Below are 18,053 nucleotides of genomic sequence, written 5' to 3' on the forward strand. Positions count from 1 at the left end.
ATACTTACCCCCTGGATTCAGCTCCAAGAAGAAGAAGAAGAAAAATGATGCTGTTTTTGATGTTGCCTGTTCAGTACTTTGTGTTTCCGTGGGAGTCAAAGAATTGTTTAGCAGAGTACTGAATGAAACCTTGCAAATGTAGCATTTTTTTTCTTTTATGACAACATTTTAATTATATTTAAGAGAAAGCTTTGCGCCAGGGAGTCTTTTTTGAAGTATTTTTAATTTCACAAATTTTAAGTGGAAAACAAGGATTTCAGCAGCTTCTGAGTTTGAACCTGAGGACCACCAGATAGATCAACACAGTTCATTATGTGCTTCCTGTGCCCTATGGCTGCTTTTGTAGGACAGTACTTCTTTTAGTTGTCTGAACCTCTGCTGTGACAGGTTGATTCTTCAGGAACTTATGATAGTGAAACAGAGTTACCGTTGAGATATGTGGCACAGGCTCCCATGGCCTACATTCTGGGCTGGAGCCTACCCATGGCCTGTTCTGAAAAAGTAGCTCTGTGGGACCACAGTCATGCTTGCTTGTGTACGTATTTTTTAGAACTCCTCCTCTTCCTCCTCTTCCTCTTCTTCCTCCTCCTCCTCTTCTTCTTCCTCCTCATCCTCTTCCTCCTTTTCTACCTCTTCCTCTTCCTCCTCCTCTTCTTTTTCTTCCTCTTCCTCCTCCTCTTCTTCCTCTTCTTCCTCTTCTCTCTTTCCCTTTTTACATTTATTTACAGTGCCAAGTATATAGTTAGAACAGAGAGATCACCTGGTCTATAGAGTTTTTACTCTGTACTTGGGAAAACCATATTCTACTCAAAAGAAATAATAAGCAAAAAAAAAGTCTACATAGGATTTCTATGTTGGTATATGAAGAAATTGATCACAGATCAGGTATGATGCTGCACATGACTCAATCCTTGATGTCGAAAGACATTTGGTCTCTGTGCATCTGAAGCCAGCTTGGTCCACATAAGAAGTTCGACCCCAGGCTGCATGATGAGTCTAGTAGGGGGTGGGGGAATGGAAGAGAGAAGGAGAGGGAGCCAGAGCGGGAGCAGGAGCAGGAGTGTACTAGAGCCAGCCATGGGTGTTAATGGATGCAGGTCTGTAGGGTGGAGTATATCTGAAGAGTTGAGAAATGTGTCTGCTTTGGAAACAGCATACCAGAGCCTAATCAGCATGGAACAGAGGAGATGAAGGCAGATGTACAGAGAAGTAAAAGCTAGTCATGTTTGCTCTTTGCTCTGAAAAAAATGCTGTCAAGTGTTACCCAGCCTGGTCTCTGATTCCTGTCCTAGTGCCTCTACCTCCTAAGTGCTTGGCTGTAGATATGTACCACATGCCTCACTAATTCCATTTCTTTCTTTTTTTTTTTTTTCTTTCTTCTTGTTTTGGTTTTTTGAGATAAGAGTTTCTCTGTGTAGCCCTGGTTGTCCTGGAACTCACTCTGTAGACCAGGCTGGCCTCGAACTCAGAAATCCTCCTGCCTCTGCCTCCCAAGTGCTGGGATTAAAGGCGTGCGCCACCACTGTCCCGCTACTAATTTCATTTCTTATGTTCTTGTCTTCTATGGAATATTTCTTTGCATTAGTTCTTCATTAATTGTTCCTGATGGCATAGAGAACAGGGCTGGTTATTCAATCAGGAAACCTGTATGAAATGTCACTGTTACAGCTCAGTGTTGTCATTTTTATCTTGTGCGTTAATCATTTTGGATTTGCCAAGAGTTTAGATGTAAAGTAAATGGGAAAAAAACCCTGAAAAGTTGCTTTAAAGGAAATCAATTTCAAATATTTTGCTTAGAATGGGAAACTGTGAAAGCCTCAGAACCTGTTAAAGAGACGGTACAGACTACACAGAGTCCAACTCCGGTTGAAAAGGAGACAGTGGTCACAACCCAGGCTGAGGTTTTCCCTCCTCCTGTTGCCATGCTGCAGGTTAGTACTAGCTGTGCTTAGTAGCCTTGCATCTTCCCATCTGATTTTATTCTCGTGTAACAGTTGGAGGCTGCTGTCCACATTAGGACAGATAGCTTGTTGTTAAGAACGTTCTGCAGGTGCAGTAGTGTTATTGTACTAAATGCATGAAAGGTGTAATTCTCTGGATTTGAAGTATTTTCTTTAGATTTATGCTTTCTGTGCAGCAGATTTCTATCAATAATATTATTTGATAATTTTATTAGATTAATGAAATTATTTTAATGGATTTAGTGAAACATTTTTAAAAGTCATTGTTGGAAGTGGTATTATTTATACTTAAATGTTTATGTATTAAATATGTTCAGTTATACACTCTATTATGAGCCCTGTGGCTTGGAGTTCATCAATGTAAATGTGGAACTTTCATTGTCGTTCAGGGAGACAGAAATGTAAAGAGATAAGATTAGGTCTTCTGCATAGAAAAGGGTATGTGGCTGCTTAGAAATATCTGCATAGCTGTGTGCCATCTTAAAATGGTGCTCAGCGTGCACCTAGCTGATTAATAGCTCTTAAAAAGTGGTAAAGAAATTAGCCATTTCTATGTCTGAGGAAATCCAAGCTGGAGGTCTTAGTGACATGAGTGCTTGAGTCATGCCTGTAAGGTCAGCTCTCGGAGGAGTTCCTGTCATTCTGAGTGAAGGGAACCATTGGAGGAGTAGGGTCAGAGAATGACCTGTTACATGATTCACTATACTGCTTATAGTGGACAGACTACACCAAACGTCACAGGAGAGATGGGCTGAAGATAACTAGCAATGTGAGTGAGAGGAGGTTGTGACATGGAGAAGACTGTAAGGAAAGGGAAGTGAAGTGGCACGGGAGAGATGACTTAGGGGGCACAGCCGTCAGGACTGCCTAGCGTATTGGATTTGGAGTTGTGCAAAAAGAAGACGAAGATACTTGGTCCAAGAAATTACATGGGAAATGTTAGTTTCTGAGAATAGAAGATGGTGTGAGAAGAATTCTCTTGGGAATAGCATTTGGGAATTGGTTTTGTTCTGTGCATGCTTGAACCCTTTGAAGTGCTCTTTCTTTAGGCAGTGAAGTTGAGATGCTGAGCAGACTTGCCAGCATTTGAGGGTCAGGAACGAGGGAAAGCCATGCTGGAGAGATGTCTGGGGCTTTTTGTAGCTCTGGTGAATAAAAGATAATTGTGTTAGGATTAGAACACAAAGTTTTGAGAATTTAATGCTCTTGGAAAGCTGCTACCACCTTGCTTCCCAGAGCAGCCTGGCGGCCAGGTGCTAATGAAGGCTGAGCCTCATGCTGGCTGACTATAGGAGGTTGCTTACAGTCTCCAGGTATGCTACTACCTATTAACTAATACTGTGTGCGAAAGAAAAGTACACACAAAGAGAAAAACAAATGTAATGACATTTATTACTTCCCCCTTTAATGGTGTATTGTAGTCACTTTCATGGGACACTCTGGCTAACAGACGTTTTCTACTCAAAGATTCCTGTAGCACCGGCCGTTCCTGCAGTGAGCTTAGTTCCACCAGCGTTTCCTGTGTCGATGCCAGTCCCCCCTCCTGGATTCAGCCCAATCCCTCCACCTCCTTTTCTACGAGCAAGTTTTAACCCTTCACAACCACCTCCTGGTAAGGAATTTATATCTTACTGTTTTAACTCTGTTTAGAGTATTGTAAACGTTGGCTTTGGGGCCCCAGTGCCATACAGTGGTTTGCAGACTTCAGCACGGGACTTAACCAGCCTTAGCGTCTGTCCTCCAGACTCTCGATCCATTGGCTCACACCTCTCAGCCTCTTTATTTAAGTTAATACTATTAAAAACTGCAAAGAAGCAGATTTATAATTTGGTCATGTGCTCAGTAGGATCTTAATGTCATTAAATTTTACGATTTATTCAAGAATTTAAAACATCATATAATCTAAAATTAACAAAATATGTTAAACTAGTGGTAAATAACAGAGTATGTTAAAGTATGGAAGATGGACAGCACCGTGTTACCTACTGTGACCAGTAGCTTGAGATAGGAGGTTTAGCACTCTCCCTGTGATCAGCATCCCGGCGTAACAGCTTGATTCCCTAGCTTATGATACTATCAGCAGCATAGATCGTTTCACAGGATGTTAATGAGTGAATAAATAAATAGAATTTTATGATCAGGATCACTGCTTTACCTGCCTTATGGGAATCAAATAAAGTATGTATAGAAGTCATTTTAGTTGGAAAAGTACCACACGGATCCGTCAGCATGGTAATAGAGGCCATTTGAAAGCTGAGGTTTTGTTGGTGTAGTGGAGCAGTGAGGCCCTCATTCCTCAGGAAGCTGAAGTAGAATGACCTAGGCTCCATAGCAGCTGGGCAGCAGGTGAAACCCCACCCAGAAGCAGTAAGACAGTGTGGATGTCCATTTATAAACTTCTGAAACCTTTGATTTAAAACCAGTCATTTCTCTGTGCTGTTTTACTTTGGTCTTTTTTCTCCCATGTAGGTTTTATGCCACCTCCAGTTCCCCCACCTGTGGTACCTCCCCCTGCAATCCCACCTGTAGTACCAACATGTGAGTTTTTGATTTACAAAGTCTGTTTTATCCTAGGGAGTCTTAGTATGTTTGTGCTCATTCCTATAAAATACTAGGTTTTCGATGATTTCTGAAAATTGACAGCTTCTCGCAGGTTCTTACTCATATGTTCTCAGTTGTCTTAAACTGTCATTCCATAAACTGCTTCTTTTAGTCAAGATCCATAGAAGTCATCCTGTTGCCGTTGTGATTTTGCCTTGTCATGTTTACTGTAAATGTGTTCTTCTAGAGCCCTCCTGCCCAGGTCTCCAGTACTGACTATAGGAGGGAGACTCCAGTTCATAATCCTGGAGTACTGCTCAGGTGCTTTCTAGATACAGGACTGCTGTAGGTGGAGTTAGCACCAAGGACTTGTTTACATCATGGACACAGCAACATGTCCTAGACTTGCATCGTATCATGCTAGTGTCTTTCTGTTCGTTTTGAACAAAGCAGACAATACTTTTTAACAAAACCAAGCAAAAGTACAGAAACTGTGTGCCTCTGTCCTGGCTTGTGCCAGGACATCATCTTCACTTACTACTATCCCCACTAGAGTGGAACCTAGGTAGAGTAGATGGATCTATCTGTACCTTAGGTATAATTCTGGTACATAATTTATATTATGGTTTGCTTATACTTGGAATTTTCTAACATATTTAACAGTGTTAAGATTGATGAGGATATTCAGGTATTGCAATTAAGCCATTGAAAAGTTTGTGTGTTTTTAATGTTTTTGTTTGCTAATTATTGTTAATTAAATTGTTTATCATTATTAATTGCAAATTAGTTATCTTTCTAAGTAGTAATTCTTTCTGCATTCCTTTGTTAGGATTTTTTTTTTTAATGTAATGAAAACTTGCCAGGTGTAATGCACAGGAAGGTCAAGATAAATACCAAACAAACCTTTCCTCTAGCTTCTAGCATGCACAGTTGGGAGTGCGAGACTCCAGTAATAGCAGGTGACTGAAGGGCAGGAAGGGTTCTGTTATTTGTCCTCCTTTGAGCCCCAGTGCCCTGTGTTTTATCATCTTTGGTCTGTACACTAATGGACTAACACATTACTTCCTGTTGGCTGTCTTTTCCGTTCTGTGTTGAGATGCTTTTCCCTTTGCCTGTGCTGCTTCTCTGTGCCTTGCACTTGGTTACCTTCACTTCTGAGAGGGTCCCAGGTGTTTCAGCCTGATTGTCCCCAAGTCATACTGTGTCTCACGGTAGTCTGAACCAGACACTTCTAATACAGAAGGACATTTACAGACCACAGTCAGGCTACCAGATTATTTTTGCTCTGAGGGTTTTATTGGGTAGAAAGCTTTTCAGTGGACAAAGCTGGGGATTATGTATTTTGGGTAGAGAAAGTATAAATAAAACATAACTTCAAGTATAAGTTTCCAGGATGCTTTGCTTAGCTGCTTTTTTATTCTTCTCTCTGTTGTCACACTGAAATGAATATGTACCTCCTCCCCTTACTGTGAATCATAGACGTAGTAAAACAGCTGGTGCTGCCCTTCAGACTTCTGAGAAACGAGGTTCTCTGCTGCTGGCTTGGCCTTCAGAGTGCATGCATTGCCATGCTAATCTGGAAGATTACAAAAATGAATATTTATAGACATTTAAGTATCTTAAATTTCTATTTCCTGTTTCCTGTTACTAAACACTGGGTTTCTGAGCAAGCATTTGGTTGTCTTGGGCAATCTTGCTTTAAAAATTAGATTCCGAAAGACCTTTTATGAGAGTACATACAGTAATAAATAGAGATGACTATTAATTTCTTAAAAGTCTAAATCCATTTCCTTTATGTTATAAAATGCTTTCCTCATTATTTAGGTAGCTTTCAATTCTTTCTAAAAATTGCTCTGTTCAGAAGTTGTTTTTTTAATTCTCTACCCAAAGAGGCCTGTCTCTTTATAACTGTAGCAAGGACTTGTGCTGCTCTTCCTGTCTCACTTGATTCCCATAACCTCTGTTCCAGTGTCACTTCTCTGTAGTGCACTGACCATTTGCCCAGGTATCTCTGAGGTGAACAGAATGGGGACAGCCTTCTTAGTGTCCAGGGATTACCCAGCAGTTCCTTATATTGACTCCCCCGACCTAGACCTTCGAAGAGTGTGTTAGATCTCTGTTATCTGCCTTTTAGTGTATAGGTTACATGCATGGAGAGTGTTTTCTTTTTTTTACCAAGTACTTTGGAATAGCTTTAAATTTAGAGTTCATCTTGCCTAACTAGCCTTACTTGGTGAAGATAATTTGAATATAAAGAACACCCCCACCCACATTGTAATTTCAAGAAGATTGGCCAGAAACTTTCATTCTGATATCTGTCTGTCTGCTAATCATTTCTCTGTATTTAGTATTCACTTAGCTGGCATTCTCAGAAAATTAGGTTTTTTCAATGTGTTACTAAGATAGTCTTTACCAGTGATTCCTCCTGTTCTAGACTTTTTGGTGAAAGTGTTTCATAAAATTGTGGTGGTGTTCTAGAAGAGTGAAGCCTTGTCCATAGAGCTGAGCCTCCTAGTTATGACTCGTCATGTTGAGCATTGGTTATTATCCATGTCCTTAGTAATGCAGGGATGCCACTAAGTCAACATGCCAGTTGATTAAGTCTGAAATAAGTTTTTGTCCTGTTTAAACAGCTTTAGTGCAACCACCATTGTCCATGACCCCAGAAACTGTGAAAGATGTGGGATTTGGCAGCCTGGTTTTACCGGGCGGTTCTGTTGCTGGCAGTCTTGCTCCTTCAACTCTACCAGCTGGAAATGTTTTTAATCCTCCCAGTAAAGCAGAGCCTGAAGAGAAAGTACCTCACCTTACAGAACACCAGATTCCTTCTGGTGAGAATACCAGACCAGGTAAAAACAAAAGCCATGACTGTAAAACCTTAGACATAAGATTAACTTCATAATTATTTTTCTGAAGATTAGTGCTAAACTTAAGGGTGGCACAAATGTAAAATCATGGGGTTTTAATATGTTTTGGGGGACAGGGATCACTCTGTTCTCTCCATGGCCTGCAATAACATTTTCAGATGAGTCATTCTAAAGGGTTGGAAACTTTATCAGCTCAGTGATAGGTGTTTGCCTAGCATGCACAAGGTCCCTTTAATGTCCAGTGCTGTTAAGACAATGGCATAATACAGATTTTTTGAGACCTTTTCATTAAAACCCAGTACTCACCATTTGGAGGTATATGGTGCTGCTCTTGGGTGTTGTCAGCATAAGATTTCATAAAGTATTTACAGGAAGGTAAGAGGTGAGAGCTCATGCCAAGTACTGTACCAGAGTATCATCATCTAGCTAGAAATGGTATGCGAAAGCATTAAGCGATTTCCCCACCCCCACCCCCCAATGCCCCCACTGTTTGATATCTTAATGGTGGAGAATCACACACAAATAAACCTGACGTGTTTGTTCTGAGTATCTTAGACTACAGCTCTACTGAGGTTTTGTTATGTGTGTTCACTCTGCGTGCTCTGAATAATCTGCGGTGGGATGGTTATCCTGTGTGTGAGAAAGCCTGGTTCTCTGAGTAGGGAGCTCAAGTTCACTAGCGCAGTTACAGCGTTAATAATTTCCTCTTCACAGCAGTAACTTACTTTCTGTGGTTTACTCTCTTTCTATTTTAGTGATTCCAAGTGATATTCCAAGTAGTGCTGCAATGTTAGCACAGCCGCCTGGGCCCTCAAGCACCTCTGGGATCCTGTGTGTGCAGAGACCGAACGTATCAAGTAATTCTGAAATTCTGGGGGTTCGTCCAGCTAATGTTTCCAATAGTCCTGCGATTATGGGAGCCCAGCCACCAACTATTCTAAATAACTCTGGAATGTTGGGCATACAGCCACCAAATGTGTCCAGTGGCTCTGGACTTCTTGGGGTACTGCCTCCAAACTTGCCTAACAACTCTGGACTTGTAGGACTACAACCACCAAATGTTACAAATCCTGCTGGACTTTTGGGAACACAGCCACCAATTGGACCTCAAAACTTACCCCCTTTAACCATCCCTGCTCAGAGGATGCCTGCGTTGCCAATGCTAGACATTCGTCCTGGACTGATAGCACAGGCTCCCGGGCCAAGATTTCCTTTACTCCAGCCTGGAATTCCACCACAGCGGGGTATCCCTCCCCCATCGGTACTTGATGCAGCTCTTCATCCTCCACCCCGTGGACCTTTTCCTCCAGGAGATCTTTTCAGTCAGCCAGAAAGACCTTTTCTGGCTCCTGGAAGACCAAATATAGACAATGTTCCCAACCCAGATAAAAGAATACCACTTGGGAATGACAATATTCAGCAGGAAGGAGATAGAGATTACCGCTTTCCTCCTATAGAACCTAGGGAGGGCATTGCTAGACCTCCTCCAGTGGATGTTAGGGATGTGGTCGGGCGACCGATAGATCCCAGAGAAGGCCCTGGAAGGCCTCCATTAGATGGTAGGGATCATTTTGGAAGACCTCCTGTGGACATGAGAGAGAATCTTGTGAGGCCAGGTCTAGACCACCTTGGTCGAAGAGATCACTTTGGCTTTCCCCCAGAGAAGCCTTGGGGGCCTAGAGATTTTGATGAGAGAGAGCATCGAGTTCTGCCTGTCTTTGGTGGTCCAAAAGGCTTACATGAAGAAAGAGGTAGATTTCGGGCAGGAAATTACCGATTTGATCCTAGAAGTGGTCCTTGGAACAGAGGATTTGGACAAGAAGTTCACAGAGATTTTGATGACCGCAGAAGACCCTGGGAGAGGCAGAGGGATAGGGATGACAGAGATTTTGATTTCTGCAGAGAAATTAATGGAAATCGTCTTGGACGAGATAGAATTCAAAACACTTGGGTTCCTCCTCCTCATGCTCGGGTTTTTGATTATTTTGAAGGGGCCACTTCTCAACGGAAAGGTGATAATGTGCCTCAAGTTAATGGTGAAAATACAGAGAGACATGTTCAGCCACCGCCTTTACCAGTACAGAAGGACCCTGAACTCTATGAGAAACTGGCGTCTTCAGGTGACGTAGACAAGGAGGAGAGCGGCACAGTTGCTGGTGTAGAGAGTGAAGCGGTGGTAGAAAGCACAGAGACTGAGGGGACATAACATCGCTCAGTAGGTAAAAGAAACCTTTTGTACAGTTGTCATCTCTGTAAGAGGTTAATGGCTGACTGCACCACACTTGTTCACGTTTATCTACCAGAACTAAGTTAATCTGATGTTCATGTTCACCTTTCTCTTAAAATAATTGTACAACTGACTTGTATAGACATTGTTCTTAATATGAACATGGTAGGTAAACATTTTTTTATTTTTCTGATAAAGTATAAATGTTGCCCCAGATTCTTTTAACGTCAAGGAGATGCTAACAGCTTGTCGGAGACTTCCTATGGAAGAGAGGGTTTTAGACACTGTCATTGGGTTGGGTATGGTAGTGACATATTTCAGAACAGCAAGGTGTGGCACATCTTCTCCATATCTCTAGGCTGCTGCAGGATTTTAAGGTGACAGACAAAGCTGTGACATTTTATGCAAGGACTGGCTCTAGATTCTTGAGGAGCACAATACAGAGATTTTAAAGAGTGATTTTGTAAAAATCTCCACTATGGTCTCTGTTACTCCAAAGTAAGTGTGTGATTTGTTCCTCATACTACAGTAAGTAAAAAAAAAGAAGCAAACAACATAAACATTCAAATACGTTTCAATGTTGGGTGAATTTTGTTTTTAGATGCCAATAAAACTTATTTGTTTGATAACAGTGTTCTAGGAATTGTATTTTTTTAACCTACAAATTCTTAAAACCGAGTTGTTAGAAGCATGCACTCAGCTATTGAAGTTCCTCATTACCCTTTAACAACAGTGAATAGTTGTGTGCTGAGAAAAGCCTGTGTTTGATATAAAGACCGTGCAGTCTGAACAATATGTATGCAATCTCTGTGTATATTTATTGTGTAAGCCATGTAGTTTTTCAGTCTCTATATGCCTGTCCCTACTCATACAGAGAAAAAGAATGTTTTAAAAGTTTAATATAATATTCTTTAAAGCTTGATAGAAGATTGGGAACATTGGGTAAATTAACATTACTCACAGTTAGAACTTTTTAAAAATCTTGGTAAGTGTGAAGTAAGAAATTAGAAAGAAGTGTATTGGCACAGAGGCAGCTCTCTGGTGCTTTGTATGGAACCAGATTTGGCAGATGGTCAGAGTTCAAATTAAGTGATTCCAGTTTCTTACACTGTCTGCTGTTCTTGTAGATGAGACTGTCACTAAAAGTTTAGTTCACGTGCATGCCATCAGTTTCTTAATTGTACAAATGTATACTGGCATTGATGGCATAAGCAACACTAGATACCAGGAGTAAAGTGCCCATCGTGTGTTTTGGAGGCTCTGGGTAACACTGTTTAGACAACGCTCTAAGGTAAAGGAGGAGAAGTATTGGGGGTTGGCTTCTGTTTGCTTTTGCTCTTGTTTCATTTATTTGCTGTTTTCTTTTGCATTTTCCACATTCTGCACATACGTGATAAGAGGCCGTCAGCGGTTTTAGCTGCCAGTGGGAAGCTCTCCTGCAAGTCTGTGAGCACGCATTTCCTCTCCTTTTCATTTTCAGCCGTGCATCCTTTGCTCTGTCTAGAATTTCTAAGCTGTGACAGAGTATACCAGGCATTTAAAGTAAGGCTCGTTTGTGTGCTCCTCCAGTGATGCTCTAGACAGTTATGAGAAGTTTTGTCGCCAAAAGAAAGTCTTTTCTCACATGCCCTGAATACATGAATACAGACAGTAGGGCATGATCTTTTTGGTTGTTTGGGGAAGGCAGGTAAGAGTAGAAGTGTTTGAATATTTACTTCCAAAGAACTCAGTTAATAGTTTGATGTCAGGTTCTTTCCTTAGGGTAAAAAGTCAAAATTGCAACCTTGGGGCAAAGTAAATGTGCAGGAAAGACTGGCTTTGACCTTTAGAAAATGGTACTGAATACAGTTTCTCACAGTGACTTTAGTTCCATTTACTCTGATCAGAATTAATAGATGTTTAGTCAAGTTAGGTAGCAATATAATTAAGATTACTTGTTAGTGATCTGGTTTTAATTCTACATTTTTGGCCTTCCCGTGGGTACTTGAGAAGTGCTTTGAAGGTTCTAGAAAGTGCAAGTTAACCTAGAAGTTGTCAGGACTGTGTCACCTCGTGCATGTTTGGGGACACCCTTTCAGACAAAAGCAGTTATTCTGTGCTTTTCCCCTCCCTCCCTTTCCTTGTCCCGTCAGTGTAACAGTAAGAAATGACATGCCCAGCCTCAGTCATAACCATTCTAGAGAAGCCTGGCTTAGGACGTGCCACAGTGTGTGTGCCTGTCTTCCCAGTTCTGTTACCAGCCTGCTGCCAACTGGAAATGTGTGTGAGGAGCGGCCCGGCCACTGAGCACACGGCTTTGTGGTTTTGTGGGCAGTACTGTATGGGCCACTAAGTCACACAGGGGTTTGCTTGGTGCTGATGAGCATCAAGCCGTGGACCAGTTTTATGCTGGGTGCTCTCCCACTAAGCTACACCTAACAGTCCTACGTAGTTTCAGTGTATGTCATGGCAGAGTTATGTCACACACACACTCGGCTTTGCAATGTAGCAGACTGAACCAGTGTCTTAAATATGTACACATTTCATGAAGCATGGTCTCCATTCTTAGCATTAGTGTATGTACTGCAGTTGGTAATTTCTACAGTGCCTAGAAACATGCAACACAGCCCTATTGATTTGCAGCTCTCATTTCATGTCACTGTAGGAGGAGGTACTTAATCAGAAGTTATTGGAAAGTCCAAGTAGTGTAAATGGCCCATTTGGAATGCAGGTTAATTGTACTAACAGTTTATTGTCAGAATAGTTCCTCTCATCCTGGGAATTTTGCTGCTTTATTAAATTTTCCATCCTTACTCATGTGAAGAATTATACTTTATGAATCACACATCTAGGATTGTTTAAGACCAGGAACAGTATTTTTAAGTTACTTTTAAAATTGCTTTTTAATAATTAATTAATCAATTAATTTTTTTACATTGTTCCCACTGCACCCCTCCTGGGTCACCCTCTCCCACAATCCTTCCCCCTTTCCCCTCCCCTTATCCTCTGAGCAGGTGGGACCCTCCCTGGGTATTCCCCCACACTGGCACTTCAAGTCTCTGCGAGACTAAGTGTTTCCTCTCCCACTGAGGCCAGACAAGGCAGCCAAGCTAGAAGAACATATCCCACATACAGGCAACAGCTTTTGGAACAGCCCCCACTCCAGCTGTTCAGGACCCACATGAAGACCAAGCTGTACATCTGTTGCATATGCACAGATAGGCCTTGGTCTAGTCTGTCAATGTTCTTTGGTTGGTGGTTTAGTCTCTTCTCACTCCAAGGGTCCAGGTTAGTTGACTCTGTTGTTCTTCCTGTGGAGTTCCTATCCCCTTTGAGGCTGCAATCCTTCCTTCCTCCTGTTCTTCCATAAGCATCCCTAAGTTCCATCCACTGTTTGGCTGTGGGTGTCTGCATCTGTCTGAGTCAACTGGTGGGTGGAGCCTTCCAGAGGACTACATGCTCTTGTCTGCAACCATAACAGAGTATCATTAATCATGTCAGAAATTGTTGCTTGTCCATAGGATGGGTCTCAAGTTGGGCTGGTTATTGGTTAGCCATTCCCTCAGTCTCAGCTCCATCCCTCGTGCCTGCATTTCTTGTAGATAAATTTTGGGTTGAAAGTTTTGTGGGTGGGTTGGTGTCCCTGTTGCTCCACTGGGGTTCCTGTGTAGCTCCAGAAGGTGGCCTCCTCAGGCTCCATATCCCCAGTGCTGTGAGTCACCACTAAAGACACCCCCAATGATTCTTAGGCATCTCCCCTATCCCAGGTCTCTGTCTCTTCCTGGAGATCCCCTCCATCCCAATCAGTTGCAGATTTTCATTCATTCTCATGGCCATTCAGCCATCTCCCCTGCCCCTCCCCACATCCGACTGTGAACCCCACCACCACTCCTCTCCCGACTCCCTCTCCCAATTCCCTCTCTCCATCTGCCTTCCACAACTATTCCATCTCCCCTTCCAAGTGAGATGCAAGTATCCTTGCTTGTGCCCTCCTCCTGTCCGGCCTCCTTGGGTGTGTGGAGTGTAGCATGGGCGTCTTGTATTCTATGACTAATATCCATCTATAAGTGAGTACCTACGGTGCATGTCCTTTTGGGACTGGGTTACCTCACTCAGGATGATATTCTCAAGAGCCATCCATTTCATGATGTCTTTGTTTTTCCTAGATGAATAGTATGCCATTGTATGTACTAAAAAATACTTCTTAAAAACAGTGAATTTAATCGCAAGCAGTACGACTCAGAAATGAGAAATGTTTCGAGTAAAACATAACAATGGCTGTAAAATAATTCCTATCTCAGAATAGAATCAAAGGAGAAGGAGACATAGAAAGTAGACAGTCGGCAATTTAATGAACATGTGTGAATTACTATAGTGAGTGAATTGAATACATTTCTTGCCCATCTGTTCGAGTACACATGCGCTCTGAGCACATGATTTCAAGGGTATTATATTTTCCTCTCTGTATATTCAGATGTGTATGTATGACCTTTGAACCAAGGCCATTTATATTCAAATAAAATATTTTTGCTGTACCTTATGTGACTTTATATTAGTAAGACATTATTTACTTAGGTGCTGTGTTAGTAAAATATTTCAGCACTTTTTAGATTTTTCCCTTTATACACAAGTATTGTGCTTGCATACTGCATAATGAGATCACGTATCTGTGATTCATTTTTAAGGCAGGCAGATACAACACTGAATTATTTAATCACAGAATGCTGCAGGGTGCTATAGGATTATGTTCTTCCCAAGGGTTCTTGCTGTGGCTTTTCTATAAAATACAGCATCTCTTAAACTCTGTGAGCTGTGGGCACTAAAAATCTAATAGTCATGTCTTAAAGGAAAACAATCATAAATTGAATGAAAGGTTAGAAACGATACTTTGATCTAGCACAACTTGCTTACAGGATCAATTTAATGTCAGCACACACAGAAAGTGATTTGCAGTGTGCCTCTCCCTGAGGTTCCCTGCTTTCTAAGAGCTGTTAGCAGTCACTGCGTGGCTCTGGGTTCTGAGATGTTTTATGACACACTCATAGATATGTGTGCATAAGTTACTGTAGACACTTCTTCGTGTGTGTGTGTGTGTGTGTGTGTGTGTGTGTGTGTGTGTTTTGCTTACTCCTTCCCACATTCTTTTCACTTCAAATCTATATTGAATGTTTCCTCCCCTTTTAATTGTTAGGTCAGGGTCTCACACTGTAGTTTAGGCTGGGCTTGAACTCGTGATAGTCGCCCCCACTCCCCCATGCCCCATTCTCCTTAGTGATGGGATTACAAGTGCTCCTTAGCCGCTATACCTGGTTTACACACAATACTCTAAATTGTTTTCTACTATTGTGATCTTGAGGCTGTTTCCAACATTTTAATATCTTAACTTACGGAATGCTGTAGAACACAGCCCACTCAGGATTCTGAGAGCAGTAAGCTCCTAAGTCCAGCCAGAGTCTCAAAATAGTCTAGTTTCATTAGAATTTTTTTTTAAAGATTTATTTATCTAATTTATGTATGTGAATCCACGGTCGCTGTTTTCAGACACACCAGAAGGCGTCAGATCCATCCCATTACAGATGGTTGTGAGCCACCATGTGGTTACTGGGAATTGAACTCAGGACCTCTGAAAGAGCGGTCAGTGCTGAGCCATCTCTCCAGCCCCTCATTTGAATTCTTTTTAGTGGTATAGAATACAATACATTTTTGCCAGTTGATGCTGGAGGGTGACTGAAGTGTAGAGAAGCCATCATAGTTTAAGTTCATACTTTAAAACTTAACTATTGCACCAAGAAAAGCCTGCAAGGGAACCATGAAATGAGTGTGGGAAGCGGTGTCTTTTTACAGGCTTTATAGGATAGTTCAAGTTACCGTGGTTAAATTGGTCAGGAACTGTGGCCTCTGTGTCATTAGTAGGACTTTATAGATGGGCTGTACATGCAGAACTAACCCAAGGCAGTGGTTTCTCTAGGCTCCTTGCTCAGACTAACCTCCACTTACCCTGCTTTCTTCTAAAGATTGTGGAAGACAGAGAACAAAGACCTTGTGGCTCCTTTCCTCCTCCTCTGTCTCTCCTCCTCTGCCACTCTCTCTTTGCTTTTATATCAAAGGGGGAAGAGGGTGTAGTTGTATAAAATGTTGGATGCTTTATGGTGTAAACGGAGACTACAGTTGCACACGGCCAGATGCCTGGTTTAATGGGTTTGCGTGTTGTCCCCTGAGACAGTCTACAGGAGATTAGTACTAGGACATCCCCCACCAAGGTACCAGAGTCTACAGATGCTCAGTCTCTACCCTTCTGTGTACATGAAATCATCTTGAGGTTACTTTTAATGCCTAGGCCAATATGATACAGTGCTGGCACTTACTGCACTCCTTTGTTAAGAGTAACAAGGAAAAGGGCCTCTCTGTTCAGTACAGCCTTGCTTTTTTTTTTTTTCCAAATACTTTTCATCTAAAATTGCTTGAATCCACCAGAGCAGAATTTCCGAACGCAGGGGACTTGAGTGCAAATGTTCTTTTTTTCCCCCTGCCCTGTTTGTCATTGTTGGGTTTTTGCCTTTCCCAGCAGTTCTTCGTGTAGTGCAGCAGGCAGACTGCCAAGTGAAATTGTGGCTTTCATTGAAAGTGGGTTGTCTTCTCTGTGCTGATCTTTAGGGTGCTTCTACCATTCTAACATCTTAACTTGTGGAGTGCTGAAGAACACAGGCTATTCAGGAGTCTGAAAGCAGTAAGATCTTGAGTTCAACGAGAGTCACATAGCTAGTCCATGCCTTTAAAACAACAACAATAACAAAACCAGATAATAAGTACTATGTTAAGTTTTCTGTTTTATGAATGGTAAGTTGAAGAAAAGAGAAAGTGGCCATGGGGACAGAAGCCAACAGTATTGGAACACATTTTAAAATAATGGATTTAAAATAATAATTTAAAATGACTGCTTTTGAGTTTTAAAAACTGGCCTTAACAGTTACAAGAATGTCTTTGGGCAAGCTACCGAGCCTCCAGACCTTAACTTCATCATTGCTAAACAGTCTTTATTACTGAAGATAGCTACTTGGGGCCTGTACTGTGTTGGGAAGCTGAGGAATTGCATTGTGGGTGTGGCACGATCCTGTGGCCACCGTGGGAAGTAGTCTTTGTAGTATCTGTTTTGCTTAAGAGAAACTTCTGTCACAGGTGTAAGTGGCTTCCTTAAGTCTCATAATTTGTATTTGAGTGAAGATTGAAATCCTGTTACCAGATTTAGAAAGGAGTGTATGCCACTTCAGCAAATGCCAGGCTATTTAGGATTTACAGTTGGTCTAGCCACTGAAGTTCTCCTTTTGTGGTTGTATGTGAACGTTGTTATTCCTCCTTTTACAATATCTAAGAGCTCACTTTACTCATGTCATGGTTTTTAGGTTTATGCAGTGATGTGCTTTCAACTAATCTGAGGCAGGTTTACACTGCAGTGATGCTAAATAAGGTTTCGTTTAGAAAACACTTTGCTCACACATAAAATGTGAAGGCTCTCTTCCGTTTTCCTTTCCCCCTGAGGATGCTTTGTAACTAGTGAGGGGCTTCTCTGCAGATTTGCATCGAGGGTGTGATTTCCACAACTTTCTAAAACTCAGCATTTTATTTATTTTGTGTAAAATCAAGATTTAGTAACTTGTTTTCTTACATAAAACCATGCTATAAATAGACCATTGAGTTTAGATTATACAAAGTGGTTGGGGAGTTATAGTATATACATTCAGAAATAGTAATGCTTACCTGCCACCTGAATTCACACAGAATTAGCCTTTGTGCTTTGTGGTAAATTTAATTTGCAATTATTTTACCTTATTAAAATACATAACTGGATTCCTCAAGTAATCAAATTACCAAGCGGGTCTCCTACAAACTTAGTCCACATCATGTCATGATAACAGTTTCCGGAGTCACCAAACCAGTGACTAAATATTGGCTGTATTACTGCCCAGTCTTCCCCTCAGAAGACATGCCTGTATCATTTGTTCGGTCAACTTATGTTTCTGCTAATCTTAACAAATCTAGTTATTTTTTATGATTATTACATGAAATAAAATGTTACTTTATGTTTTGATAGTGGGGTATTTCCTATGTCACTGATGGACAGTTCTTACGTTAGCTGTGATAATAGGAAAATCTGACTTGTCCTTTCCAGTTTTGAAGGCTAGTTCCATACATGTACTGTGTAAGGTAGACCCTACCTTTCTGTGGGGCTTGAATGTGACTTTGAGCCTTTTAGAATGGAGAGCTAGTGTTCCCATCATCACGCTGAGACCCTCACTGAGGACTGAGAGGCATGCTAACACTTCACATGGAGCCCCTTGTGATCTGCTACTCTCTCAGTTGTTAGCATCAATGCTATGTGACTGTTAGTTTTCTCTTTGGGCCAGAGAAGGGCGTGGAGAAACAACGACAGTTTTAATCCCTGTGTGGCAAGCATTGTACACAGTTTATCTTCAGACAGAG

At 41.6% G+C, this 18,053-nt stretch overlaps 1 protein-coding gene across 1 annotated transcript in view; it reads left to right on the forward strand.

The window, feature by feature from the left end:
- The window catches only part of Tiam2 (T cell lymphoma invasion and metastasis 2), a 413,516-nt gene that overhangs the window by 70,107 nt on the left and 325,356 nt on the right, over positions 1-18,053 (forward strand). Inside the window, 5 exon segments of the mRNA XM_028764322.1 lie at positions 1,798-1,931; positions 3,429-3,573; positions 4,431-4,499; positions 7,136-7,351; positions 8,125-9,579. Coding sequence (XP_028620155.1) covers positions 1,798-1,931; positions 3,429-3,573; positions 4,431-4,499; positions 7,136-7,351; positions 8,125-9,579 — 2,019 coding nt within the window.

The sequence above is a fragment of the Grammomys surdaster genome, unplaced genomic scaffold (assembly GCF_004785775.1).
Source record: "Grammomys surdaster isolate TR1022 unplaced genomic scaffold, NIH_TR_1.0 143, whole genome shotgun sequence".
Classification (NCBI taxonomy): domain Eukaryota; kingdom Metazoa; phylum Chordata; class Mammalia; order Rodentia; family Muridae; genus Grammomys; species Grammomys surdaster.